Source organism: Dasypus novemcinctus, chromosome 8 (genome assembly GCF_030445035.2).
Source record: "Dasypus novemcinctus isolate mDasNov1 chromosome 8, mDasNov1.1.hap2, whole genome shotgun sequence".
Classification (NCBI taxonomy): Eukaryota; Metazoa; Chordata; class Mammalia; order Cingulata; family Dasypodidae; genus Dasypus; species Dasypus novemcinctus.
In genome coordinates this window covers 18,275,147-18,302,468 of record NC_080680.1, presented here as the reverse complement: position 1 = coordinate 18,302,468, position 27,322 = coordinate 18,275,147, and the positions used below count along the sequence as shown (strand labels likewise).

At 42.0% G+C, this 27,322-nt stretch overlaps 1 protein-coding gene across 1 annotated transcript; it reads right to left on the bottom strand.

Moving 5' to 3' along the window:
- Positions 1–22,508: 22,508 nt before the first annotated feature.
- On the bottom strand, positions 22,509–26,634 carry LOC101438096 (NUT family member 2G-like). The gene is made up of 3 exons (XM_058301312.2): positions 26,243–26,634; positions 24,008–24,136; positions 22,509–22,758 (listed from the first exon to the last, which is right to left on the bottom strand). The coding sequence occupies exons 1-3, from the start codon at positions 26,632–26,634 to the stop codon at positions 22,509–22,511; spliced, it is 771 nt and encodes a 256-aa protein (XP_058157295.2).
- Between the last annotated feature and the right edge of the window lie 688 nt (positions 26,635–27,322).

Below are 27,322 nucleotides of genomic sequence, written 5' to 3'. Positions count from 1 at the left end.
CCCCCCACCCTGTTTGTCAGTTCTGTGTCTATTTGCTGCATCTTTGTTGTCCGCTTCTGTTGTTGTCAGCAGCATGGGAATCTGTGTCTCTTTTGTTGAGTCAACTTATTGTGTCAGCTCTGCATTTGTGCAGCACCATTCCTGGGCAGGCTACATTTTCTTTCACGCTGGGTGACTCTCCTTACAGGGCACACTCCTTGTGCGTGGGGCTCCCCTATGCGGGGACTCTCCTGCATGGCACGGCACTCCATGCATGCATCAGCACTGTGCATGGGCCAGCTGCACATGGGTTAAGGAGGCCCTGGGTTTGAAACATGGACCTCCCATGTGGTAGATGGACGCCCTAACCACTGGGCCAAGTCTGCTTCCCCCATGTTTTTTAATGTAATGTTTTTTGTGGTCTATTAGCTTTAATTTTAAAAAGTGTTTAAAAAAAAAATGAAGCCAAGGATATCATCAAGTACAATTAACAGGAAAATGAAATAATAATGATAGGTTTAAACATAAGAAATAAAATAAATAATAATTTAGAAAAACTAAAGTTAAAATTCAAAAATTCAGATATTAAAAAAATAATGGAAAATATATATATATTTTAAAGTTTTGGACTTTTTGCCTTCTATCACTGTAATATCTATTGTCCTGTATGTACAGTGACATTATTTTATTCCATTTATTCTCCCAGTGTCTTACTTTTTTTTCATTTTGTCTTCAAAGAAGTTTTAGGTCACAGTAAAGTCACATACAGAATACAGGGGACTCCCATATAACCAACAGCCTCCCCCTTTTCCCCTTCCCATATTAATAACCTTTCTATATGTGGATGATATGTTTTTTACACGCATGTACAAATGCTGAAATATAGCTACTAACATGGTCAATGGTTTACATTATGGTTTACATTTTGGACCATACATTTCATAAACTTTTGTTGAAATTAAACATGTCCTGTACCATCATAGCAAGATCATGTAGAACACTTCCATTGCCCCCAAAATGCCCCTGTTCTATTCTACTCCTCCCTGCCCCTCCCCTTGGTGCCCATGGTGACCACCAGGCTTCACTCCTTGAAGGACAAGATTCATAATTACTTGCAAAAACACTGAGGGTTGACACACTGGTCTGTCCTCCCCTGTAAGGCACTGCCTGTGCTCTCAAGAGACTCCCGCCCATCTGTTTGGGAACATAGCAGGCCTCCCCAGGATGGGAACCCAAGACCATCTTGTTCATTATGAGAATCTTTACCCATTGATACAAAACACTATGACAAAATGATCTCTTGAGCACTCCCTAAAAGCCTGTCCCAATTATACCTTTTCCCAAATGCCCCTCCATCCAACACACTAAATCACTAAACCTTCCTTGTCATATTGACAAAAGAGTATTCCCAACATTGTACTTTTTTTAAAAATTGAAATGTCTTTTTTTAAGGTACATAGATCACAAAAAAATGTTACATTAAAAAATGTAAGAGGGAAGTGGACATGGCCCAATGGATAGGGCATCCGCCTACCACATGGGAGGATGGTGGTTCAAACCCTGGGCCTCCTTGACCCGTGTGGAGCTGGCCCATGCGCAGTGCTGGTGGGCACAAGGAGAGCCCTGCCACACAGGGGTGTCCCTGTGTAGGGGAGCCCCACACACAGGTTGTAGGCCCCGTAAGGAGAGCTGCCCAATGCAAAAGAAAGTGCAGCCTGCCCAATAAAGGAGTCACACACACGGAGAGCTGTCACAACAAGATGATGCAATAAAAAGAAACACAGATTCCCAGTGCCACTGATAAGGATAGAAGTGGTCACAGAAGAAGACACAGTGAATGGACACAGAGAGCAGACAACTGGGTCAGGGGAAAGGGGAGAGAAAGAAATGAAAAATCTTAAAAAATATATATATATGTATATAAGAGGTTCCCACATACCCCACACCCCACACCCCCACACATCATTGTGGCACATTCATTGCACTTAGTGAATACTATTTGGAGCCTTGCTGCACTGCATGGATTATAATTTACATTATAGTTTACACTCTCCCCCAATACAGAAGGTATTGGGTTATGGCATGATAGATAATGTCCAGCATCTCTCCCTGCAATATCATTTAGGACAACTCCAGGTCCCAAAAATGCCCCTGTATCTCATCTCTTCTTCCCTCTCCCTGCCCTCAGTACTACCATGGCCACTTTCTCCAACATTGTCTTTTAATCATGTACCCACCAGTCCCCAGTGTTCACCTGCTACCTTCCCCAACCATCCCCCCAGTTCCAAGGACCATCTAACCCTCCCTCCCCACCCTACCCCATCAGGTCTGCACCACCCAACCCAATAGTATCACTGCACCTCTGCCATGTCCCTTCACTGCACAGCTACACATTTCCACCTTATCATAGATTTCACCCATATGGGCATTGGCTTACACCCTTCTTCTCCCTTTCTGTTTCCTGTAAACCTATCTTCCAGACTCTTGCTCTTTGAGTCTGCTCAATTTGCTTAATTTATATCAGTGAGATCATGTAATATTTGTCCTTCAAAGCCTGACTTGCTTCACTCAACATAAGGTCCTCAGGATTTATCCATGTTATCCCATGTGTTAGTGCTGTATTCTTTCTTACAGGTGAGTAATAATCCAATCTATGTATGTGCCACATTGTTTTTATCCATTTATCTGTTGATGGGCATTTGGGTTGATTTCAACTTTTGGCTATAGTGAATAATGCCACTATGAACATTAGTGTGTGTATGTCTGATGTGTCCTTGCTTTCAGTTCTTCTGGGTATATATCCAGCAGTGGAATTGCTGTGTCATACAGCAGATGTATTGTTAAGTTTTTTAGGAACTGTCAAACTGTCCTCCAAATGGCTGCACCATTCTACATTCCCACCAGTAATGGATGAGGGTTCCTGTTCCTTCACATCCACTCCAATACTTGTAGTCTTCTGTTTTTCTGATGGTTTCTAGTCTAATGGTTGTAAGATGATATCTCATTGTAGTTTTGATATTCATTTCCCTAATAGCTAGTGATTCTGAGCATCTTTTCATGGGATTTTTACTCATTTGTATTTCTTCTTTGGAGAAGTATCTATCCAAATCACTTGCCCATTTGTGAAATGGTTTTGTTTTGTTTTGTTTTATGTCTTTTCATTTCAAAGTGTAGGATTTCTTTATATATGCTGGATATTAGGCTCCTATCAGATATATGGTTACTGAATTTTTTCTCCCATTGGGTAGGTTGCCTTTTCACTTTCTTGACAAACTCCTTTGAGGTGCAAACATTTTTAATTTTGAAGAGGTCCCATTTATCTATTTTTTCTTTCCTTGCTTGTGCTTTGGGTGTGAAGTTCATAAAACCATTTCCTAGTACAAGGTCCTTTAAATGCTTCCCTACATTATCTTCCAAGGTCTTTATGGTCATGGCTCTTATATTTAGAACTTTGATCCATCTTGACTTGATTTTTCTATAAGACGTGAGATGGTGTTCCACTCTCATTCTTTAGAATATGGAAACCCAGTTCTCCAAGTACCATTTGTTGAAGAGGCCATTCTCTCCCAGTTGAGTGGTCTCGGTGGCCTTGTTGAATATCAGATGACTGTATATGTGAGGATCTATATTAGAACTCTCAGTTCGGTTACAGTGGTCAGTGTGCCTTTGTGCCAATACCATGCAATTTTGACCACTGTAGATTTGCAATATGTTTTATTTTTATTTTTTATTTTTTTTAAAGATTTATTTATTTATTTAATTTCCCCCCCTCCCCTGGTTGTCTGTTCTTGGTGTCTATTTGCTGCGTCTTGTTTCTTTGTCCGCTTCTGTTGTCGTCAGCGGCACGGGAAGTGTGGGCGGCGCCATTCCTGGGCAGGCTGCTCTTTTCTTTTCACGCTGGGCGGCTTTCCTCACGGGCGCACTCCTTGTGCGCGGGGCTCCCCCACGCGGGGGACACCCTTGCGTGGCACGGCACTCCTTGCGCGCATCAGCACTGCGCATGGCCAGCTCCACACGGCTCAAGGAGGACCGGGGTTTGAACTGCGGACCTCCCATATGGTAGACGGACGCCCTAACCACTGGGCCAAAGTCCGTTTCCCTGCAATATGTTTTAAAAGCAGGTAGTGTGATTCCTCAGATTTCATTTTTCTTCTTCAATATGCCATTGGTTATTCAGGGCCTCTTGCACTTCAAAATAAATTTTGTAGTTAGTTTTTCCAATTCAGCAAAAAATGCTGTGCTTATTTTTATTGGGATTGCTGTAAATCTGTAGATTGGTTTGGGTAGGATAGACATCTTAATGATGTTTGGTCTTCCTATGCATGAACAGGGAATATTCTTCCATTTATTTAAGTCTTCTTTGATTTCCTTAACAGTGTTGTGTCATTTTCTGCATAAAAGTCATTTACATCATTAGTAAAATTTATTCCTAGGTGTTTGATTCTTTTAGTTGCTATTGTAAATGGTATTTGTTTCTTGATTTCCTCCTCAGATTGTTCATTATTGGTGTACAGAAATGCTACTGATTGTTGCACATTGATCTTATAACCTGCAACTTTACTGAACTTATTTATAAGCTCTAGAAGCTTAGCTGTAGATTTCTCAGGGTAGTCTATGTATAGGATCACATCATCTGCAAATAGTGAAATTTTACTTCTTTCTTTCCAATTTGTATGCCTTTTATAGCTTTTTCTTGCCTAAGCACTTGAGCAAGTACTTCTAACACAATGTTAAATAGGAGCAGTGATAGTGGGCATCCTTGTCTTGTTCCTGATCTTAGAGGGAATGCTTTTAGAATTTCACCATTGTATTTGATGTTAGTTGTGGGTTTTTCATAGATACCCTTTATCATGCTGTGGTAGTTCCTTTCTATTTGTATCTTTTGTAGTGTTTTTATCAGGAAAGAGCATTGTATCTTGTTGAATGCTTTTTCTGTATCTATAGAGATGATCATGTGATTTTTTTCCTTTCGATCTGTTTATATGGTGTAAAACATAGATTGATTTCCTTATGTTGAACCATCCTTGCATACCAGGGATGAAGCTCACCTGGTCATGGCGTATGATTCATTTGATATGTTGTTGAATATGATAAGCATGTATTTTGCTAAGGATTTTGCCATCTAGCTTCATTACAGAGATTGGTCTGTAGTTTTCCTTTCTTGTGGCATCTTTCTTTGGCATCACAGAATAAGTTAGGCAATGTTCCTTTCACTTCTATTTTTTTTTGGAAGTTTAAACGGGATTGGTGTTAGTTCTTTCCAGAATGCTTGGTAGAATTCACCAATGCAGCCTTCTCGTCCTGGTCTCTTCTTAGTGGGAGGTTTTTGATAACTGATGCTATCTCATTGCTTGTGATTGGTCTGCTGAGTTCATCGATTTCTTCTTTCATCAATGTAGGCTGCTTGTATGTTTCCAGGAAATTGTCCATTTCCTCTAAATTCTCCATCTCATTGGCATATAATTTTTCAAAGTATTCTCTTATGATACTCTTTATTTCTGTGGGGCCAATAGTGATATCTCCTTCCTCATTTCTTAGTTTGTGTATTTGCATCTTCTCTTTTATTTCTGCTAGTCTATTTAAGGGCTTGAGCCTCTTGAAGAACCAGCTTTTGGTCGTTTTTTTTTTGGTTTTTGTTTCTATTATTTAAAAAATTTTGATTTTATTTAGAGCTGTTCTAATCTTTGTTATTTCCTTCTTTATACTTCCTTTGGGGTTAGTTTGTTGTTCTTTTCCTAATTCCTTCTGGTGTGCACTTAGGTTTTCAATTTTTACTCTATCTTCTTTTTTGAAATATGCATTTACAGCTATGAATTTCCCTCTCAGCACAGTTTTGCTTCACCGAATAGTTTTTGATATGTCATGTCATTTTCATTCACTCCAAGGTAGTTACTGATTTCTTTTTATATTCCCTCCTTGACCCACTCTTTGTCTAAGAGTGTATTGTTTAACTTCCCTATCTTTATGCCTAATCTGGTTCTCTGGTCCTTACTGATTTCCAGCTTCATTTCATTGTGGTCAGAGAGATTACTTTGGGAAGCACTGTCCTGGTCTGCTGTACCCCAAAGCAGATCAGCAAGGCAGCCCTTGACTCCCTCTCAGTTGTTCTAGTAAGAGCTAAGTTTTATCTGCCTACCCCATCAGCCATGTTTACACAATCCTCTCATTCTTCTAGTGAAAGATTTTTTGTCTATTCCTGGCCACTTACCCTTCCAAATAAAATTAATTGGCTTTTCCATTTCTGCAAAAGGGGAAAAAAAGACTGTTGGCATTTTTATTGGGATTGTCTTAAATCTATAAATCAGTTTGGGTAAAACTGGCATCTTAACAGTATTTAGTCTTCCAGTCCATGAATACACAATGTCTTTCCTTTTATTTAAGTCTTCTTTAGTTTCTTTTAGCAATGTTTTTTAGTTGTCTGAATACAGGTTCTTTATGTCCTTGTTTAAATTTATTCCTAAATATTTGATCCTTTTAGTCACGTTTGTAAATGGAATTTTTTCCCATTTCCTCCTCGGATTGCTCATCAGTAGTGTATAGAAACGGTATGAATTTTTGCAAATTGATCTTGTATTCCACCACTTTGCTGACCTCTTATATAGTTTTAGAATATTTGTTGTGGATTTTTCTGAATTTTCTAGCTGTAGAATTACATAATCAGGGCAAGTTTTCCTTCTTTCGTTCCTATTTGGATGCCTTTTATTTCCTTAACTAGCCTAATTAATTAGCTACATATTCTAGCACAATATCAAATAACAGTGATGACATGGGGGATGCTTGTCTTGCTCCTGATCTCATCAGGAAACATTTCCATTTCTCACTGTTCACTACAATGCTAGCTGTGAGTTTCTCATGTATGAACTTCACCATGTTGAGAACGCGTCCTTCTATTCCTATTTTTGGAGTTTTTTTTTTTTAAACCAATAAAGGGTGCTATATTATGTCAAATGCTTTTTCTACATCAGTCAGGAGTATCATGTGATTTTTCGTGATAATACCATTAATTGATTTTCTTGTATTGAAACACCCTTATATACCTGGAATAAAACCCACTCAATTGTGGTGTATAATTCTTTTTTTTTTTCCTTTTTGTATTGAAGTTCATCATTCATACATGAACATCCATAAACAATAAGTGTATAAGTTGTGAACTACAAAAAATATCCATATCATCATACAGGGCTCCCATACATTACCAACAATTTGCATTGTAAAGCAATTATTACAGACTATAAAAGATCATCATCAAAATATTACTAGTAACTACAGCAAATATCTTATATTTGGTGTATTTTCCTCCAACGTATCTGGTAAAAACAGCCTGTATTAGTATTATATACTTGTTATAGATCATGAGAGAATATTCTCATATGTGTTTTGTTAACCATGGTCCCCCTTCTACCATAGGATTCATTGTGTTTTATAGTCTCATGCTTTGTACAATCTATTCAAAGTGCACACTTAGTAGCCTTCATTTTCATCACAGAGCTGTACTCTCAACACCTCAGTAAATTTTAGAACATTTCTTGAAAATGAAATGAGAGTTACCCCTTAATGACATTTTTTTTCATTGCTTTGTTTTTAGGAGGAACTGAGGATCAAACCCAGGGCCTCATACATGGGAAGTAGGTGCTCAACCACCTGAGCTACATCCACTCCCTCAGTGTAGTTTTTTTGTTGCTGTTGTTTTACATTATCTCTTTTAAAAAAAAAAAACATAGATCACACAAAATGTTACATTAATAAATATAAGAAGTTCACATATACCCCCACTCCTACCACATCAACAACCTCTTTCATCAGTGTGATACATTCATTGCATTTGATGAATACATTTTGGAGCACTGTTACACAGCATGGATTATAGTTTACATTGTAGTTTACACACTCTCCCAGTCCATTCAGTGGGTTATGGCAGGATATAAAATTTCCTGCATCTGCCCTTGCAGTATTATTCAGGACAACTTCCTGTTCCAAAAATGCCCCCATATCACACCTCTTCTTCCCTCTCCCTACCCTCAGCAACTCCCATGGCCACTGTCTCCACATCCGTGATACAGTTTCTTCCATTGCTAGGGTTACAACAATTCTATAGTAGAATACCAGTAAGTCCTCTGTAATCCATAATTTATTCCTCCATCCTGAAGACCCTGGGATGGCAATGTTCACTCCATCTCTAAATCAAGAAGGGTTTAGATCCCATATGGCTGGTAGATGAGAGTCTCCCACTTGCAGTTGTAGACCCTCTCGTTTCCATAGTGTGGTAGGTGACTATCCTCACCTCCCTGTCAGCTGACCTGGGTAACTCCAATGAACCAGAGAGTAGGTGTTGAAACTCTTCTGAAGCTCAGGTCCCAGCTGGCACATGGACAGTCCAGAGATTCAAGTCTCCTGAGCACACACCAACCCCAGCACCAACCACAGGTTCAGTAAAAGTGACATAAGAAGCATGTATAGAGAAGTCACATTTAGGTCCAAGTCCATCACACTTGGGAACACAAGTTCCAAAGTAGGGCCCACTGGCAAGGCCTGAACTCCAGAGCCATATGTCATGACGACAGGACCTGGGTGTCTCCATTGCTGGGCCCATTTTTAAATTGGGTTGCTTGTCTTTACATCTTTGAGTTGTGTGATCTCTTTATATGACATCTTTGAGTTGTGTGATCTCTTTATAGCAAACCCTTGTTGGATATGGGATTGTCAAATTTTTCAAGATTTTCTCCCATTGAGTTACATATATATTCATTATAAGTATTGGTCTATAATTTTATTTTTTGTAGTATCTTTATCTGGTTCTGGTATTAGGGTGATGTTGGCTTCATAGAATGTGTTTAGTAGCATTCTCTCCAGTTTGATATTTTGGAAGAGCTTGAGGATGATTAGTATTGGATTATCTTTGAATGACTGGTTGTTCTTTCACAATGCCTCTTTGAGTTTTGGTTCAACTCACTCTGTATCTTTCAAACTGCCCACATTATGTTACCAAAACCAGGCCAGGGATTCACTAATGGGGTACAGATTTTTTTTCCCCAGAGTTTGGGGAAAAGTGACCTAAAAGCAGTTTTTCTCATTGCTGTTTCCCAACTGGCCAGCAGATGGAACTCATTGGTGACCCCTTCCAAGGAAGTGCCTCAATCCTCTGCTGACCCTTGTTTCTGGTCTGGTGAGAATGAGGTTCAGAGCAGGCTGTGTGGTTAAACTGACTGTAGAGAAACCCCTCTGCCCTCTGCCACACCCTCCCTCTTCCCAGAGAGGAAGATGGTTGTTCCCTTCTCAGTCAGCTGCAGTTAGCCATGGGTTTTATTGATGGGGTCCAGAAGTGGGAAGAGTCTTGGCCAGCAAGACTCAGATGCATGCAAAAAGCACATGCATACACACAGTTGTATGCCTAAAGAAGAAGCTCCCTTTATTAGTTTTTACCCAGTATATATATACGTATATCTTAGTTTCAGCTATGATGTAGAATTAACAAGTGATCATGACTTAGGAATTTGTTTTCCTGGTTAATCATAAGCATTTTTAACTTAGTACAGCTCGCAATTAAATGTCTCATTGTGTGTTTACAGCAGGCTTTGTTCTGAACATTACTGCTACTTTCATTCCCTTGTGTACTTAACAGATTTTCCTGGGTACTACATGACTTACAAGGCTCCTCAGCCAGACATGATGGTGACAGTCATTTTTAACCATCTGCGTTCAAAGTTTTCCTTGAACTTCCATCAGGGTCTCACAGAGGCAGCCTGGTTTGCCAGATTTCCCCCTTTTTTGTTTGTTAGATGAGTTAGAAACATAAAGAATATATCATCTTTTGATCTTTTCTATACAAATTTGTAGCATAGAAAAGAATGGCTGCGAACACTAATATAATGAGAGCAGATTTTATCCAATTGTGTATACTAAGATGTGGAAGCCAATTGGAAGGAGAGAGATGTTGTAACACAAATGAAATTACATTAATATATCTTTGACTATGTTTATGGCGATTATGAAACAAATAGGTTTGTAATAAGGCAAGCTCTTGTGAAGTATTCTGAGAAAAAGCAGTATTAAGATTGTGCTGGACAGTTTGCCAGGGTTCACTCAATAAATCTTGTGAAAGGGGGGTTACACAAATATGAGAAAAGTTACAATCACATGATGACTTAGTTCGCACAAAGCTTCTTGTCCTATCCACATAACAAAGCTTCTGAGGCATCTAATTTAGACACAATTTCACTATCTATGTTTGTTTGAATCAACAGTTCATTGGTTACATTGTCCATAAATCAATCTAATTCTTCAGCAGTTTGAAGTAGTAGCGCCTAATGCAGCAATAGTTACAGCGGAGATTATGGCAGCTATCAGTGTGCCTAGGAAGCACTTTCCTCACAACTTGTCAAAAGCTTCAACCAGTAGGAAAAGTCCTGTCTGAGGTTGCCATTCGCATATGAGGTTAATGGGTACCCACTGTTGTGCCTGTCATGAAAAATAAACAAAGAAGTAATATTTGAAGTAGTAACATTGTGTTGAGTCAAGCAACTTAAATAGTATATAGGAGGTTTAAATGTAACATTATAAACAGCTCCTTTAAAGGTTAGGGAGTGATCGGTAGCTGCAAGGAACACAAAAAGATGGGTTGTACAAACAGTAACAGAACCTATAGGACCTTTAGCCACAATAGTGGCGTTGCACTGAGGATTGTCAGGACAGGCCACAGCACCCTTAGCATATTGTACAATCCAGTGTTCTCTAGGAAAAAAGGCAATCCCAGTCTCCAAAGGTTCAGATGCCATGGAGACTTTAGAGGGTTAAGTAACTGAACTGATGGACTGCCACTACCAGTGCCACTCCATCCAGTTGTTTTATTAACAGGAAGATTATAGTTAGTAACATTTTTTACATAAACTTCCAGCCCAGGTCATCTGGGGCTATAGTTATCTCCAGTTTGCAAGTGGGAGGTCAGAGACCCTTCTTGGAGAGGTCTGTGATATGGCTTTATGTTCTGGGCTGGCAACCAACAGATCCCTGTAGAAGTAGAAACACAAGCATACCCCATCCCCATGTAATGAGGGAGGCAGGTCCCTGCCCTTCAGGCCCAAGTTAGGATCCTTATACCAAACCAGAGGCTGTGAATGAGGATATGAGGAGCTAGAAAAATGCCTTTCTACTGTAGAATGGGAGTGAGCATCATGATTTAGAAAATTTAATGTATATAAGACTTTTTGTAACTGGTCGCATGAGGGGGAGATTCATAGTCTTCCTTTTATGTTTTTTAAGATATGTTTTCAGGAGATGGTGGGAACACTCTACAATAGCTTGTCCTTTTGGATTATGAGGAATGCCAGTAATATGTTGAATATTCCAATATTGTAAGAAAACATTGAAGAGCCTATGAAGTATAAGCAGGACCATTATCCATTTTTAAAAAGTGCAGGGATGACCCGTGATGAAGAAAGCTTGAAGATGTGAACACACGTGAGAGGAGCGTTCTCCAGTGTGTAAAGAAGCAAATAAGACTTTCATGCTAATGTGCTGGAGGTGCAGTTAGTGTTGGGGTTTAAGATATATTTAGGGGATTTGAATCTCTGGACTGACAATGTGATAGCCAGGTCCTGAGCCTCAACAGACTCCAGCACCTACAATCTGATTCATTGGACTCACCACACTCAGCTAAGATGGAGTTGAAGAAAGACAACCACCACACCATGGAGCCTAGAGTGATTACAACTGAAAGTGGGACGATTGCATCCAGCATCCATGTGGAATCTGAGCCTCCTCTTGACATAGAGGTGCAATGGACACAACCAATCCAATGTCCACATAGAAGAGGTGGTATTGGATTGAGAAAAGTGGACATGGTGGACGATGGGTATGGGGAAAGGCAGGAAGAGATGAGAGGTGGAGGCGTCTTCGGGACATGGAGCTGCCCTGGATGGTGCTTCAGGGGCAATCACTGGACATTGTAAATCCTCACAGGGCCCACTGGATGGAATGGGGGAGAGTGTGGGCCATGATGTGGACCATTGACCATGAGGTGCAGAGGTGCCCAAAGATGTACTTACCAAATGCAATGGATGTGTCATGATGATGGGAATGAGTGTTGCTGGGGGGGGGAGAGGTGGGGGTGGGGGTGGTGGGGTTGAATGGGACCTCATATATATATATATTTTTTAATGTAATATTATTACAAAGTCAATAAAAAAATTAAATAAAGAAGCAAATAAATAATGTGAGAATAGAATAGTAACATGAATATACTTCAGTCGGCCAAATGAGGGATAGTGAGTCACATCCATCTGCCATAATTCATTAGGTTGTAAGCCGCATGGGTTAACAGCCAGTACAGGTTGCGGTGAAGTCACAGCGCAGCAATCAGTACAGCTGTGGACTGTTTGTTTAGCTCAAGCAAGGAACAAGTTAAAACTATTTTATGAGAGCTCTGGCATTTTGGTGAAAGAAATCATGAGATAAATGAGATTGTTGAAAAGCAAGTGTAGAAGTCATGACTAAGTGGTCAGCTTAGGCATTTCCCCCTGATAATGGTCTTGGTAAAGAAGTGTGAGAACAGAGGTGAGTAATATAAACAGGGTTAACTCGAGCATCTAAAAGAGATTGGAGGGTAAGAAAAAGTACGTGTAAAACTTTGTTATCCAAAGGTTTAATAAGTGCAGTTTGAATAGTGTGAACCACATAGACAGTATAAGCAGAGTCGCTAACAATGTTAGAGTCTGCGAAGAAAAATACAGCATGTTCAGCCTTTTGTATGGGTGAGTAGCCCTGCAAAGTAAATGATTGCCAGCCTTCTGGCATTTTCCAGGTAATAGCAGCTTTAGCGGTTTTTCCAGATCCGTGGACAAAAACAGTGAGAAATTAGATGAGAAATAACAATAGGGAGAGTAAAAGATAAGTATGCAAGTGTTGGAGGAATTTAACAGCAGGAAGAGAAAAGTTAACCTTCCCCTAGCACTCTATTAAAGCAACTTGAAAGTCATGAGAATGCTGTAGCAAAGCGTCCAACTGTCAGGTGGTAAAGGGCATAAATACTGATGAAGGTTCCTTTCCACTTACCTGCAAGCAGTGATTCTGTCCTTTATGATTTAAAAGGCAACAAGTTGGGCAGCGGACTTGGCCCAGTGGTTAGGGTGTCCGCCTGCTACGGTTCAAACCCCGGGCCTCCTTGACCCGTGTGGAGCTGGCCCATGCGCAGTGCTGATGTGCGGAAGGAGTTCCCTGCCATGCAGGGGTTTCCCCTGCATAGGAGAGCCCAACGCACTAGGAGTGCGCCCTGTAAGGAGAGTCGCCCAGCATGAAATAAAGTGCAGCCTGCCCAAGAATGGCGCCACACATATCGACAGCTGACACAGCAAGATCACACAACGAAAAGAAATGCAGTTTCCCGGTGCCACTGATAAGGATAAAAGCGGTCACAGAAGAACACACAGTGAATAGTCACAGAGAGCAGACAACTGGGGGTGGGGGGGGGGGTGGGAAGGTGAGAGAAATAAAAATTTTTAAAAAGGCAACAAGTTGAACGTATGGAGTAAGTGATTTCTTTGGGATATGGGATAAATAAACCTACTCGAGAATGCAAAGTGCTGGAGTCAATCAGTCTATCAACCCTATTGGAGAATGTGGTGTAAAAAGAAAAAATGTATCGAGAAGTGAGGGGTTAAGATGACCTAAATACCTTCCTGAGATGGCTTGTGACACCAAGTTCAGTTCAGCTTTGGCTTCATTAGTTAACACCCATTTGGAAGTCCGATTTATATCTCCCTTAAGGGCGTTAGAGAGACGTAGTTGCTATGTAGGAATACTTAATGTGGGTCTTATCCATTTTAGGACTCCCAAAATATGCTGCAAATAATTTAAAGTAAGTTCAGAAGGAATGGTCAACTTAAAGGCTGACAGCTGCACATTTCTGTTGGCTAAAATATAACCTAAATACTGCCTCCGTTCAACTCTCTGAATTTTTTCTTGAGCAATAAGTAACCCATTAATTTGGATGATGTGAAGGACTTCATGTAAAACAACCTGTAAGCTCTTTTCTGTATTGGCTGCAAGTAAAATATCATCCATATAATGATAGAGAATAACTCTTGGATATTTTTCACAAATAGGTTGTAAAATTTGATGAAGTAGATATTGACAAATGGTAGGTCTATTAACCACACCTTGAAGAAGCAGAGTTCATTGATATCTCTGCATGGGAGAAGCAGTGTTAATAGCTGGCAAGGAAAAAGCAAACCCAGGGTGGTCTTGCAGAGCTAAGGGAGTAGGAAAGAAACAATCTTTCAAGTCAATAATAATTACACATCAATTTGGGGGGGGGGAGGCAAAGCGGGGTTAGGGAGACCTAATTGTAGGCCTCCCATGGGTTGACTCATTTTGTTAATTTGTCTAAGATCATGAATAAGTCTCCATTTTCTGGATTTTTTTGGAATAACAAAGATAGGGGTGTTCCAGGGGACTGTGGGACACTTCTAGGTGAGCAAGGGCTAATTGTTCTTTTACCAGTTGATGAGCATGATAAAATTTCTCCTCTAATAAAGGTCACTGATCAACCCATACAGGCTTGTAGAGATCCTCGTAAGGGACAGAGGAGTTAATCAATCAGTGGCCATCATCAAAAATGTGGACTGGTGATTTGGGCATTCCATTGGGATAGTAAGTCTCTTCCCCACAAATTAATAGGGATGGGGACAACATAAGGTTGAAAATGTCCTCGTGTCCCTCTGGCCCAGTTACTTGTAACAGCATAGAACTGCACTGTGTAGTTGTTGAGCTTCCTATTCCTTGCAAAGGAAAGGAGCAAGATTCTTTAGGCCAGGCCGATGGCCAAAACGACTCTGAAATAACCGATACATCAGCTCCCATGTCAACTAGCTTAGGAAACTCTATTCCATTTATGGATATTGTTAGCATAGGTTTATTCTGCTGTGGGGCTGGAGTACAGAATTGTTGAACAGTGGCACTGCCAAAGCCCCCAGCTCGATCTTTAGATTCTGATTTGATAGGAGGCATAGGAAGCAGCAAAAGTTATGCGATACACTGCCCATTGGAACAATTTGAAACACATTGGAACTAAGCATAATTTTTATTTCTCCTGTATAATCATTCTCAGTAGCACCAGGGTGAACATTGAGCCCATTAAGAGTAGTACTGGAGCGTCCTACAAGAAGACAAAGGTGTTTTTGGGTAGAGGGCCACAAACACCGGTTGGAACCAATTCAATCTTATTCTGTTTTTAAAAAATTATTTCTTGGGTGGAGCAAAGGTCAAGTCCAGCACTTCCTCGGGTCATAGGTCAGAGATTGAGAACTGGGTGTTTTCCGAAATGCCTGAGGGTTTTGCTCTGGTATGTTTTGGGAGCACCAGGAGCCCCTCTCCTCTGGGCATTTCTGGATAGGGGTCGCCCTTGACTGTCAGACCAGGATTTGCATTGATTAGCCCAATGTTTTCCTTTTTTACTTTTAGGACAGACTTGAGTGGGCAAACGTTCAGAAGAAGAATTTTTAACAGTACAATTCCTCTGAACATGTCCTCTTTTCCCACATTTAAAACAGGTGACATTGATATTAATAAAAGCAGCAAGAACATTTGCTTCATGGATCTCAGTACCCACATTTTGATAAGCATTGAGATAATCTCCTTTGGCAACTGCAGTGGGTTTGATAGGTTACAGAACCTGCTGACAATCAGCATTAGCATTTTCATAAGCCAATTGCATAAGCAATGTATCAATGGCCTGAATATTTTCTATTTGCCTATCATTAGCCTCTTTATGCCAATCTATGAAATCCATATAAGGTTCATGGGCACCCTGTCTAATGGAGGCAAAAGATTTCTGAGGACATTTACCTTCTGGTACAGCCTTCCATGCCTTTTGAGCAATTTCAAAACATTGAGTAAACAACCTCTGATCTGCTTGCGCCTGAGCCGGAGGATTGGCAAATTGACCTTTACCAAGAAGAGTTTCAAGAGTAACAGGAATCTGGTGATTAAGATTTGGGAATATGCTGCTGTTCAGCTCCTTCATGATAGTCAGTTAGCCAAATGCTGTTTTGAGCTAACATAGAGTGCGGACTAACCTTTTTCCAGTCTACTGGTATCATAGCATTGAGCATTTGCCAAGGCTCTGAGGACTCCCTCCATATCGGGGAGTGCATTTCATTGTCTTTTATATTCCTTTTTAATTCTTTAAAAACATTATTATAAGGAAGGGGCTCATAAACAGGCTGTTGTTGAGGATTTACCACCACTGGATACAATCTGGCCTATCTATCCCCCTCCTTTAAGACTTCTTTTAAACATTTTTGCATTTGGGGAACAAAATTACGATCACATTCAGAGATACCTCTCTCAAGTACACAGGCTTTGGGAAGTACTTCTTTGGAAGCCTCAGGGACCAAAAGCTCCAGGAAAGGTTCACATATTTCAGGATCTGAATCCAATTGTACTGGTTCAAGGGCAGATTTAATGAAACCACAGAGGGCTAAGTGCTCACCAGTAACCTGTCCTCCTGCTTCATGATGATAACTCAATTTCTCACCCACCTTATTCCACTCTCACAAATCTAGACTCTCCTCATTGGGAAACCAAGGACAGTAATCAAAAAGACATTGAAAAAAGATACAAGTTGCCCCTGTGCTACCTTAGTTCTGGCAGCTTTGAGCACCTACTGCAGAACTTTAAGAAATGTTGACTGTTCCTTAGGTAACTGTGCTCCCATAGTTATAATAAGTCATGGACATGAATTATCCTGCTTCCCTTACCAGGAATGCATGACTGCAGTCAGGATTCCTCCTTGTCCTCAACATTGTGCGGGGTCCCTGTTTGGGCACCATTTGTTGGGTTTCAGAAGTGGAAGTCTTGTCCTGCAAGACTCAGATGCCTGAAGAAAGCACATGCATACACTCAAGTTGTATGCTTAAAGAAGCTCCCTTTATTAGTTTTATCCAGTTTTATCCAGGATATATATATATCAGGCTCTTAGCTATGATGTAGAATTAACAATAGATTCCAGCTATGATGTAGAATTAAGTGATCATGACTGAGGAATTCATTTTCCTGGTTAATCATAAGCATTTCTAACTTAGTACAGCTCGCGATTAAATGTCTCATTGTGTGTTTACAGCAGGCTATGTTCAGAACGTTACAGCTACTTTCATCCCCGTGTGTACTCAACAAATTTTCCTGGGTACTGTATGACTTAGAAGGCTCCTCAGCCATACATGATGGCAACGGTCATTTTCAACCATCTGCATTCAAAGTTTTCCTTGAACTTCCATCAGGGTCTCATTGAGGCAACCTGGTTTGCCACAGGTTTTATAAGTCTTCATGCCTTGAGAATGGGTGCTGGGAACCCTTTCCTCCTGCCAGGGGGGTTTAGTAACTCACAGTTGTCATTTCGGGTTCTTCGGCTCTCTGTCCCTTGCCCTCCTGGGGCTTGGGCAGCACTGTCCGGGTTTCTCAACCCCCAACACAGGTCCTTCCAACAGCTCTTTGCCCTTTCTCCATTGCTTTTGTGAGAGTTGAGCCCTGCCTGTGTACTCTGATGCCATCTACCCAAAAGTCTCTAAGCTTTACTTTTTGATGCATCCCATAGGATTTGATATGTTGTGTTATTTTTTTAGATCAGATTAAGATATTTAGCAATTTCCCTGTAATGTCTTCATTGACCCATGGATTATTCCAATGGTCATTATTTAACGTTCATATATCAGGAGGTTTTCCAGACTCCTATCTGTTGTTGACTCTAATTTCATTCCATTGCAGTTGGAGAACATACTTTGCATAATTTCAAATTTACAGAGGCTTTAGGTTTTTGTTTTGTTGTTGTTCTTGTTATTTTAATTTGAACAGCAGAAATTGTAACTGGAGAACATTTCTTGTGTACTTGAAAAGAATGTGTATACTGCAGCCAATGGATGGAAGGTTTTGTTCATGTCAGTTAGGTAGAGTTGGTTGACAATGTTGTGCAAATCTTCTATACCTTGCTGGATTTATGCCTACTAGTTCTATCAATTATTGGAAGGGGGTATGGAAACCATAGACTATGATCGTTCAATTATCTCTTTCTCTTTTCAAATCTCTCAGGTTATTTCTTCAGGCATTTGAAGTCTGTACTGTTAGGCATGAACATATTTTATATTGTCATGTCTTTAAGAAGTAATAACATTTTAATCCTTATGAAATATTCCTTATTGTCTTTATAAAATTTATTGCCTTAGAGCATACTGTCTTAGTTTGCTAAATCTGCCAATGCAAAGTTACCAGGGATGGATTAGTTTTTACAAAGCTTCTGGATGCTGCTCACTTCGGAAAAAGAAAGTAGAGGTGACGGAGAAATTGTGGGCAGAACTGTGGGTAATATGTGAAGATGACAAGAGGAGAGGGTCTTGATATGTGTCTGTTTCTATCTCAAGTTCTTCACTGGCAGCAGGTGTGGGGGCCAGGCAACCTTGGTAAAAGGATGGCTTTATTCCCATTTTTCCTCTTCTGATGGGACACCACCCTGCGACCCCAGCTGTGCATGTGGGCTGTGCCAGGGGACATGCAATGGGAGTCATGACTTGCATGAAACCACACAGGCAGTGGGGAAGGCATCACAACTTAGAACTTGGAGAAGGAACCACTGGCCAGGAACAAGGGTGAGTGTCAGGGAATCTCAGTGTCTGTTAGGACTGACAGGATGAGTGGAGAGAATGGACCATGGACACTTCAATTTGAGAGGTTAACTAACGATTGGAGGGTGACAAAAATGGTTTGTGTACAAAGAGTAGGTGCACCCTATCTCCTTTCTCAGCTCTTTCTCTTGATTATATTCTCATATGACACCTCTTAATTCAGGTTGAGAACATGTCCATCCAGTGCTCAACTAAACTCCCCACACCCCCCAGAATGAAATCCTAGTCACTAAATGCCACATCCGTAGGCAGTCTAACTGCTCTAACCATGGGCCTGGACAAGAGCCCAGGCAGGGGGTTGACTGAGTATCTCAGCCCTTCTCCACCTTCCTCCTGGCTTAAATATACCCTGCCCATGCAGGGCAGCCCATGGCTTGCTAAACAAATAAAACGTTGTATTTTTCTGTTTGTTTTTTTTACAATCAAGTTGGTTTGACTTTCATTGGAAAGAAACAAATTTAGACCTGAATATATTTTTCTCCATGTATTCCATATAAAATTTCAGTCATTATTTCAGGAGGAGAGAGAACAGTGGTTGTGGAATGATCCTTGGAAGAGGCCAAAGGCTCCTGAGACTTTGTCCCCTTAGCCACAAAAGTGAAACCCTCCCCATCTAGTTGGACAAGACTCATTCCTGCACAGAAATACACAAAGCAACTTCATATCCTCCCTGCCTAAATCGTATTGCATACAAATAAATTTTGATGCACTTGTGAATCTTCTTTTACCCCATACACTTTTTCCGTCCTTATTAGCATTAGGAAAAAGGCCAACACTACTTACACATTTAGTAATCCTGAGTCTGAATGTGCTATATCTATACAGAGGCTGAAACACACAGAGCCATGCCCCTGGGAAGGCAGCTTGGTGGTCTCTGCTCAAACCAACTGAACAGCAACTGGCCTGCATGTGCTGAGGACCATGGAAGGCACAATATCTACATCCTTTAGGTAAGGAAAACACAACACTTATGAAAGGTGTTGTCTCATGTATCAATTATAGAAAATTACCTGAAAGTCCAAAAGCTAGAAAGGAAGAAGAGGAACTCTCCATCAGGAAATTATTAGGAGATACAGATAATACTACGATGTCCATCCACTGATGGCCACTCGCAATGGAGCCAGGGCTTGTGAGAAGGCATGATGAAAAAGATCACAGGAAACCTGTCACTTAACAGGAAAACCATGAAATTTCTCTTTACTCAGGAGCAGCCTGAAGGAAGACAGCCTGAAGCAGGAGGGTAGAACTAGGTCAGTCACCCGTGGATGCATAGAGACTTCAGCCATCCATATCCTTCCACCTTCACCATGCCACCATCCCTCAAGCAGCAATGTTGGATGTATACAATATTGTAGCCCTGAGAGCATTTTTAAGCAAAACTACCTTTATTTACATTTACTATACAACTCCTAAAACTACTACTCCTCATCCCCCACCATGGGGATCACGTTTACATTGGAAAGTCTTTGAAGGCCCTCACTGCCCTCCCCACAATCTCTAGAACTGCCAGGGAAGAGCAGTAGGGCCAGGAAGCAGCATTTAGAGTCACTTGGCTAAAGCAAGAGGAAATGTACTCTGGGGGTCCACAATGGAATGTCTGATATGTGGAGAGTTTGGTCCCACTGCTCCCTACTCTCTACATCGGGGCTTCTTTCTTCTATGATCCAGAAGTTGGTCACATGATCTTTTTTGAGGATGAGAAGATTGACTTGCACCCAGAGCCACTGTTTGCCTCTGAGAGACCCCAAAGTCAGCTATGAAGTGGGATCTGCCTTCAGCAGAAGATGGACCTTCAACTAAAGCTGTGTTTGGAGTCTTGGCATCAGGTCGAGGAGTTTGGCTGTGACCTCTTTTCACAGATGATACAGGCAGGACTGCTCCATGGGCTCCCTTTATTCAGAGGCTTGATGGCCAGAGTGAGGGAGGGGACTCATGACAAATCTCCATGGCAGCAGGTGATGTTGTGGATCCAGGAGGAACTCAAGGCTGGGGAGTTCCTCATTTTCCTCTTCATTGGACCCATCTGCGGGTTTGGATTTTGTTCTTAAAGAAGAGATTTCTTGCAGAGCCACATCATCTCTGTTTCTGAATCTAGGGGAAGAGTGTCTTTGGTGTTGTTGAGGATAGGAGATTTGTTTCTTTATGATTTGAGGATCCTCTTGACTCCTTGAAAAGACAGCAATGTCTTCAGGGAAAGCCAGGCTGTTGTCTGCTCTGCCATCCAAATGTAGGGTAGCAGTACTGACTTTAACCCCTAGAATTTGGCCGTGGTCAGCTTTGTTCTCTGCACCATTGCTAGACTTGCACATGGAAGGAAATGAGCCCGATCCAGGTATTTCATAAGTTGGAGGTGCTTCCACACCCTCTACATCTTTCAAGGACAGCAGACGCTTCTCAACCAGCTGTGTAAAGGAAATAGACAATTAATGACTCTACAGATATTGCTCCTATGAGGTGGCTGAATGGGTAATGGAGATGACTGCACTTGGGCAGAAGGCAGGTCGGTTTTGCATACATATATTGTAGCTCATTCTGCCCATCTTCCTATGCATTATTCCCAAACTTTCAGTCCTAACCACTCCTACCCAACACCTCTACATAATTTCCTCCATACTGGTTCCCCACTTGCTCCCATACCTTCAGTTGTTTTTCTTCAGAAGCCATGCCACCCAAGACAAAGTAAGTTAGACAAGGTCATGTGGATTCCATGTTGTGAGGTTCCCTCCCACCCTTGGTTTACCTGGGTGGGCGTGAGTCCTTGCTCTTGCTGCAGCTCCTCTGTTAGGGACAAGAAGTCTACATGTGCTCCTGGGGAAAGCAATTCTGCTAAGAATCGAGGGTGAATGACAGCCTCCACCTGGGAACAGTAATAAAAGGGGATTGAGCGCCCTTGAGAAAGAACCACCTCTCACGTTTGGAAGCAGGAGGGAATTCGTTGTCACTGCACTTCAATCTGCATTCTGTGGATGTTTTGGACCATGACCTCCACCAGGTATGCACATACACACTCACACATGAACACACACATAAACACACACAAAGATTCAGAAACACATACATGTGCACACTCCATGCTGCTCACGAGAAAAGGAATAGAGCCAAGTTTCAACAGACTGGGAAAGAAGCACAGACTTTAACATGCTGACAGAGCTAAAACTAGGGAATCTGCTGGACACCACACCTAAAATCCACCCACCTTGGTGATGAAGTCTTCCTCTGCACACAGCTGGTCGATGTAGCTGAGGAAATCCGGGTCTACATACATTCCATCCTCTTCCTGCTGCCCATATTCTTCCTCTTCCCATTTTCCATCTTCCCCCTCAGAGGCTGGGTGCACAGGCCCCACCAGCCCATCCATGAGGTCAATGTACTCCTTTACAGCTTCAGGTGGGATCTCCTTGGGGGCCTTTTTCTTCACAGTCCGCCAGTGTCTGCATTGCCTCTGGCTGGTAACCTTAGCCTTGGGGCCTGACTTTTTTGGAATGGACACTAAAGGTAGGGACAGAGATCCAGAAGTGAAAGTGGCATGAATCTCAACTTTTTATCTGCCAACCATGTATTGGTTAGAGCAATATTTTAGAGATAGGAAATGCTTCCACTTGGTTCAAGCTAATCTGAAACTAAATGAACATTTATAGGATAAAATTTAAGAGAATAATGATCTTAGAGACAGTTTCTATACCAGAAAAAGAGGAACTTCTGACATTCAAAGATATCCCTTCATCCATCCCCTAATCATCAGGAATATTATAGAAATGTGTCTCTTTGACCGTCAAGATGAGAGTGTAGTTATGACACCTGAGAAAATTGACCTAGCCCATGACAAAGGTAACTGAGAACCTAGGGCCTTGATGGGTTTCTCTGTTAGAAGTACAGAAGGCAAATCTTGAAGGGAATGTAGCACATGTGAGTCCTATTGCCTTCCCTCAGTCCCCTTTGGGCCTTGTCTTCTGTTGGAATGTGGTGAGCCATACCTGGCTTCTGGCCTTCCACAGTGCCTGGGGGCACCTGTGGATGAATATCTGGAGGGGCTGGTGGTGGAGGGTGCTGGAAACCATTCCTCTCCTCCAACATCTGAATCTGCCTCTCTTCTTCCATTTCAAACTCTTTGAACCTAGCATGGGAGGAAGGCACAAGCAGTGTTGAGAAGATGGCCTGGCCCACTGTGATGCCTAGAAAGAGAGATCAGCACCAACAATAGGGGAAACTTAAGTGTCTTGGGTGGGTTATCATGGTCTTGGATAAGTGCTTTTCCAAGAGGGGTGCTACTTCCAGCAGTACAACCACAGTTTTGGGGTACTTCATGAGGTCACCACATCATCCCTTCACATACAACAAACCTCATCATCACTTAAGGGGAATGTTAGAGGAATGAATCAATCCAGTACTTGGCAGTTTTTCAAGGTAGAGTCTACAGGTTGTAATCGTTTGAATATACCCTCCATCTCCTAGGATCCAGTGGACTTAAGCAATCTTGGTATAGGTTGTTGAATTAAATTAGCCAGTGTGATACATGGCAGGATCACAAAGGTGAGCCACCACCCCCAAGCCAATGATGTCATAGCATAAACTATACAGATGAGCTGACAGTCCCAAGCTGGGATCTGGGGTGTTATATTTATTGTAAATAAACAGGGATCAGTGCCTAGATCTAAGAATCTGAAAGCCTTAGAACAGTAAACCTAATGAAGAAATGTAGTGAAGAAATGCTTGGAAAGAAAGTAGAAGGAAACATTATGGAAGGGTTTCAATTTCCAATTATTTGTTTTTAATTTTTGTCATTGCTTTATATGTTATCCGAGGGTTTAACATGCAGTAAAAGCTGAATGACTCATTCACAGGATGTTTGAGACCCTGGCATCCCTTAACTAACCTCATCCAACTCTATCTCATTCTGGGATGACAGGGAGCAATTTGGACATTATCTTATGAGAAGAGGTGGGCCCAAAGTTCTATGCCAAGAGGCTCCAGCTGCCCAGACAGCTGGAACATGCCTTGTAGAGCATGTCACCACCACACAGTGCCTCCAACCTGGAGGCTTAATGCCATTGGGATCTGCAGGAATTACCCACAACCCCATCCTAAGACCTTCAATTTCATGATACCTGTAGACCCAATATCAGAGAAAGGTTGAGCATCTTATGAACAGAAGGTGAGAAAGAGTCCCCGTACTCAAGGTGAAAGTGACTGCAAGGAGGAGTTGATCCTTCAATATCCAGGGAATTCTGCCCTAGTTGACACCCCCTACTCTAAATATTCCTTCTATTGACAACCAACAAAGCAAGACCCCTGTCTGACTTCATCCTCCTCCATTATCATCTGGCCTCAAAACCCCACAAATTAACAAGGATCCTGGAACTCACTTTGCTGCCATCTCATAGTAGATCATCCGGTCAAAGTTGCTTGTGTGCTGCCACTCCTGCACGGCCAGCTGCAGTCCTGCCTCCAGGGTCATGGTAGGCTTCCGACGGGCCAGCGATCGAAGCACTGGGCTAAAATTCCCCATGTCAGTAATATTCTACATGCATCTCCTCCTACCCCTTCTGGCACCACCCAACAAACATCACCTGAACCCCATCATATCTATCTACCATCTGTCCCTTCATGTCCTCCTTGCAATGTGTACCCTGTAATTTTATGTACATATGCCTTAGACAATCCCTGACTGAACATCAAATATCAATACTAGGATTCATTTCTGAAAGACCAGCTCAATGAAAGGATTATTTTGGAATCCCTGACTTCCCTTTGTATCTTCAGTGGCATTGTGTATTGAATGAACTGGGAGAAAACATTAAAAGCAATTTCTGCACATATACCCAGGAGTCAAAAGACTGAGCATCTAAGCTATATCCCAGGTGATTATGAAGTTATCAGTCTTTGGGAAACAGAGCATCAGAGTATGAAGAGGAGGATTTACCATCCAAAGCCAAAGGTCGTTGAAGCCCATGCCCACAGAGAGCCCTGGGCAGGCTCAAGATACAGCGGATCAGGCTGCTGAGTGCATTTGAGGGTTTGCTCCAAAAGGGAAGGTAGAGTGCTCAAGAATGTGGGAGAATAATTAAGACTGTTAAACTGGAAATTTGGTGTACTTCCTTGAATTATTCACTGGGGCAGAGGATATTTTTAGGGGTTCAAAAATTGAAAAGAGGGAAGTGGATTTGACCCAATGGAGAGGGCATCCATGTACCACATGGGAGGTCCAAGGTTCAAACCCAGGGCCTCCTGACTCATGTGATGATCTGGCCCATGAGCAGTGCTGATGCACGCGAGGAGTGCCCTGCCACACAGGAGAGTCCCCCACATAGGGGAGCCCCACACTCAAGGAGTGCCCCCCATAAGGAGAGCCGCCCAGCATGAAAAAAGTGCAGCCTGCCCAGGAATGGCACTGCATACACAGAGGGCTGGCGCAGCAAGATGACTCAACAAAACAAAGCACAGATTCTGGGTACCACTGACAAGAATACAAGTGAACACAGAAGAACACATAGCAAATGGACACAGAGAGGAGACAACTGGGAGGGGAGCATGGGGAAAGGGAGAGAAAGAAATAAAAAGTAAATCTTTTTTTAAAAATTTGAAAAGATGTTTTAATAAAAAATAAGTGTGCTGTTATTTGATATAGGCTCTATTGCAGTTGACCTATAATCTTACTGGGGGCAGTGCAGAGTAGAGACATGGCAGTTCTGGGTGGAAAGAGAACACTATCATCATCACTAATGTTTCTGTCTCACAGTCAGAATAGCCCATGGTCTTGGACCACATTGCTAATCATCTATTCACACTCTTTAGCTAGGATATTTTGCCTTTTGTGAGGTATTTTTCTCTTCTCCATTGTCTTTTCAAAACCTTAAAATGATAATAATAATATAACAATAACAACAACTAAGAATTATAATAAAAAGAAAAAAGACTAGTTATCATGTAATGAAGCAAAGCATGAGATGTTTAGTCAATGAAGCACTTAGTGTAGTAGCTCATGTAACCATCTCAGCAATTATCTGAAATAAATGGAAGAAATCCTTACAGGTGAGATTACCAAGTGAGGTCACCTCTCCAGGATTACAAATTGAGTGAGGGGGAGCCCAAGCACTTCATGACTATACAGTTTTTACCACCTCCCAGTTCTAGTTGGAATTCTCCAGAACAATGTGGATGGGGGCAAACTAGAGTGATTTGCCTGATCCCTGCACCCACTACCATCATCTGTGGATTTGGCTTTGTGTGGACAACACATGCTCAAGTCTTGTGCTGGAAGGTAGAGTGCAAGGGGAGGTCTGTGATGTTCGTAGTCAAACCTCCATTCAAATTAAGTCTCTTCACTTTATCACAGGACACCTCTCTGATTGTTAGTTTTTATGTAAATGGTTACTAGGATGATAGAAAAGTAGAAAATGTCTGGACACCCAATATAGGGAGGTTAGTATCAATTGTGATAGACACCTGAAAATAAGTCATAAGCTAGAAATACATCTTTTCTCATCATGACCTACTGTGAAGTATTTCTAGAGACCTTAACCTGGGGAATCCACCCCCTAGTCCTCTGTATCTGAATGTTCCAAAACAATCAAATATGTCTCCAAGAGTAAGTCACTCACATGAAAAAGCAGGAAAGAGCTTCAGCATCAGGACTTGGGGGAATGTAACTCCCGGCCAGGGACTTGAAGCGCTGCCAACGTCGGAAGTTCTGGTAAACACTCTTGGGATGACAGGAGTCATCCATTGACTGGGTGCAGGGAGGACCACCCTCCCTGGAGGTCCCCTGTGGCCTGGAGAAAGCATTCCCTGGAGGAATACTGGGGGCCAGCTGGGCAGCTGGTGGTGGAGCTTGAGGAGGAAGGCCTGGGCTCCAGCCTCCCTCAGCAGCCTGGTTGCACCCCACAGCCAAGCCTGGGATAAAGGGCTCCCCAGCAGAGGCTCTCAAGATGCCAGGAGGGGCATGCTGAGCACCCCCACAGAGGATCCTTGGGGAAGTCAAAATGTGGGTCATCTGAGGAAGGACAAAGGGCTGAGTAGGAGGGGGCTCTGCTGGTCCCCCTAGTTTTCTGATTTGGATAATGACTTTGTCACCTCCAGTTCCACTGGTGACAAGGCCCCCATTTCCTGTCACCAACTGTGGTCTGGGAAAAGCAGGCAGCACTGAGCTGCCAGGAAGGAAAGACGGATTCAAGACTGGGGGTGGTCGCTGCCCCCAGGGAGGTGGGTGTGGTGGGCCAGGAATGGGTGGGGGGATAGGCAGGGCAGTGATGGGATACAGGGAGGCTCCAGAGTTCATGGTCATGTCTGGTCCCAGCACTGGAGATGCTGTAGAGACAAGGAAATGCATGTATTTAGAGGCCACAAAGGCTACACTCTTGAGGCTATCAGGGACTGTCCTTTACTCATTAGGAAATTGAGAGCTGCAAAATGTGTTTATTAAACATTTCTTCCCCTAAGCAGCTCTAGACCTACCCAGATATAACTAAGATAGTTTTCTATTAATCTAATCATAATAGTTACCCTTCATTCTTAGTTCCCTAAAGGACATTTACCAGACCATCCCAGTTCTGCTTACAGGAATAACAAGAATAAAATTTCAGCTCAAAGCAAAACCACAGAATAGCATCAGAAACACTAATATCTAAATCTACACTGTCACTGATAAATCACTGAAACTGGGACAACAGTGATGAGTTTAA

Coding starts and splice junctions, on each gene's coding strand:
- LOC101438096 (XM_058301312.2), bottom strand. CDS start 26,634: ATGACCCACATTTTGACTTCCCCAAGGATCCTCTGTGGGGGTGCTCAG. Junction 24,137..26,242: donor GCTCTTTCCTGCTTTTTCAT/GTGAGTGACTTA, acceptor GGGGAATTTTAG/CCCAGTGCTTCGATCGCTGG. Junction 22,759..24,007: donor TACTATGAGATGGCAGCAAA/GTGAGTTCCAGG, acceptor CTCCCATGCTAG/GTTCAAAGAGTTTGAAATGG.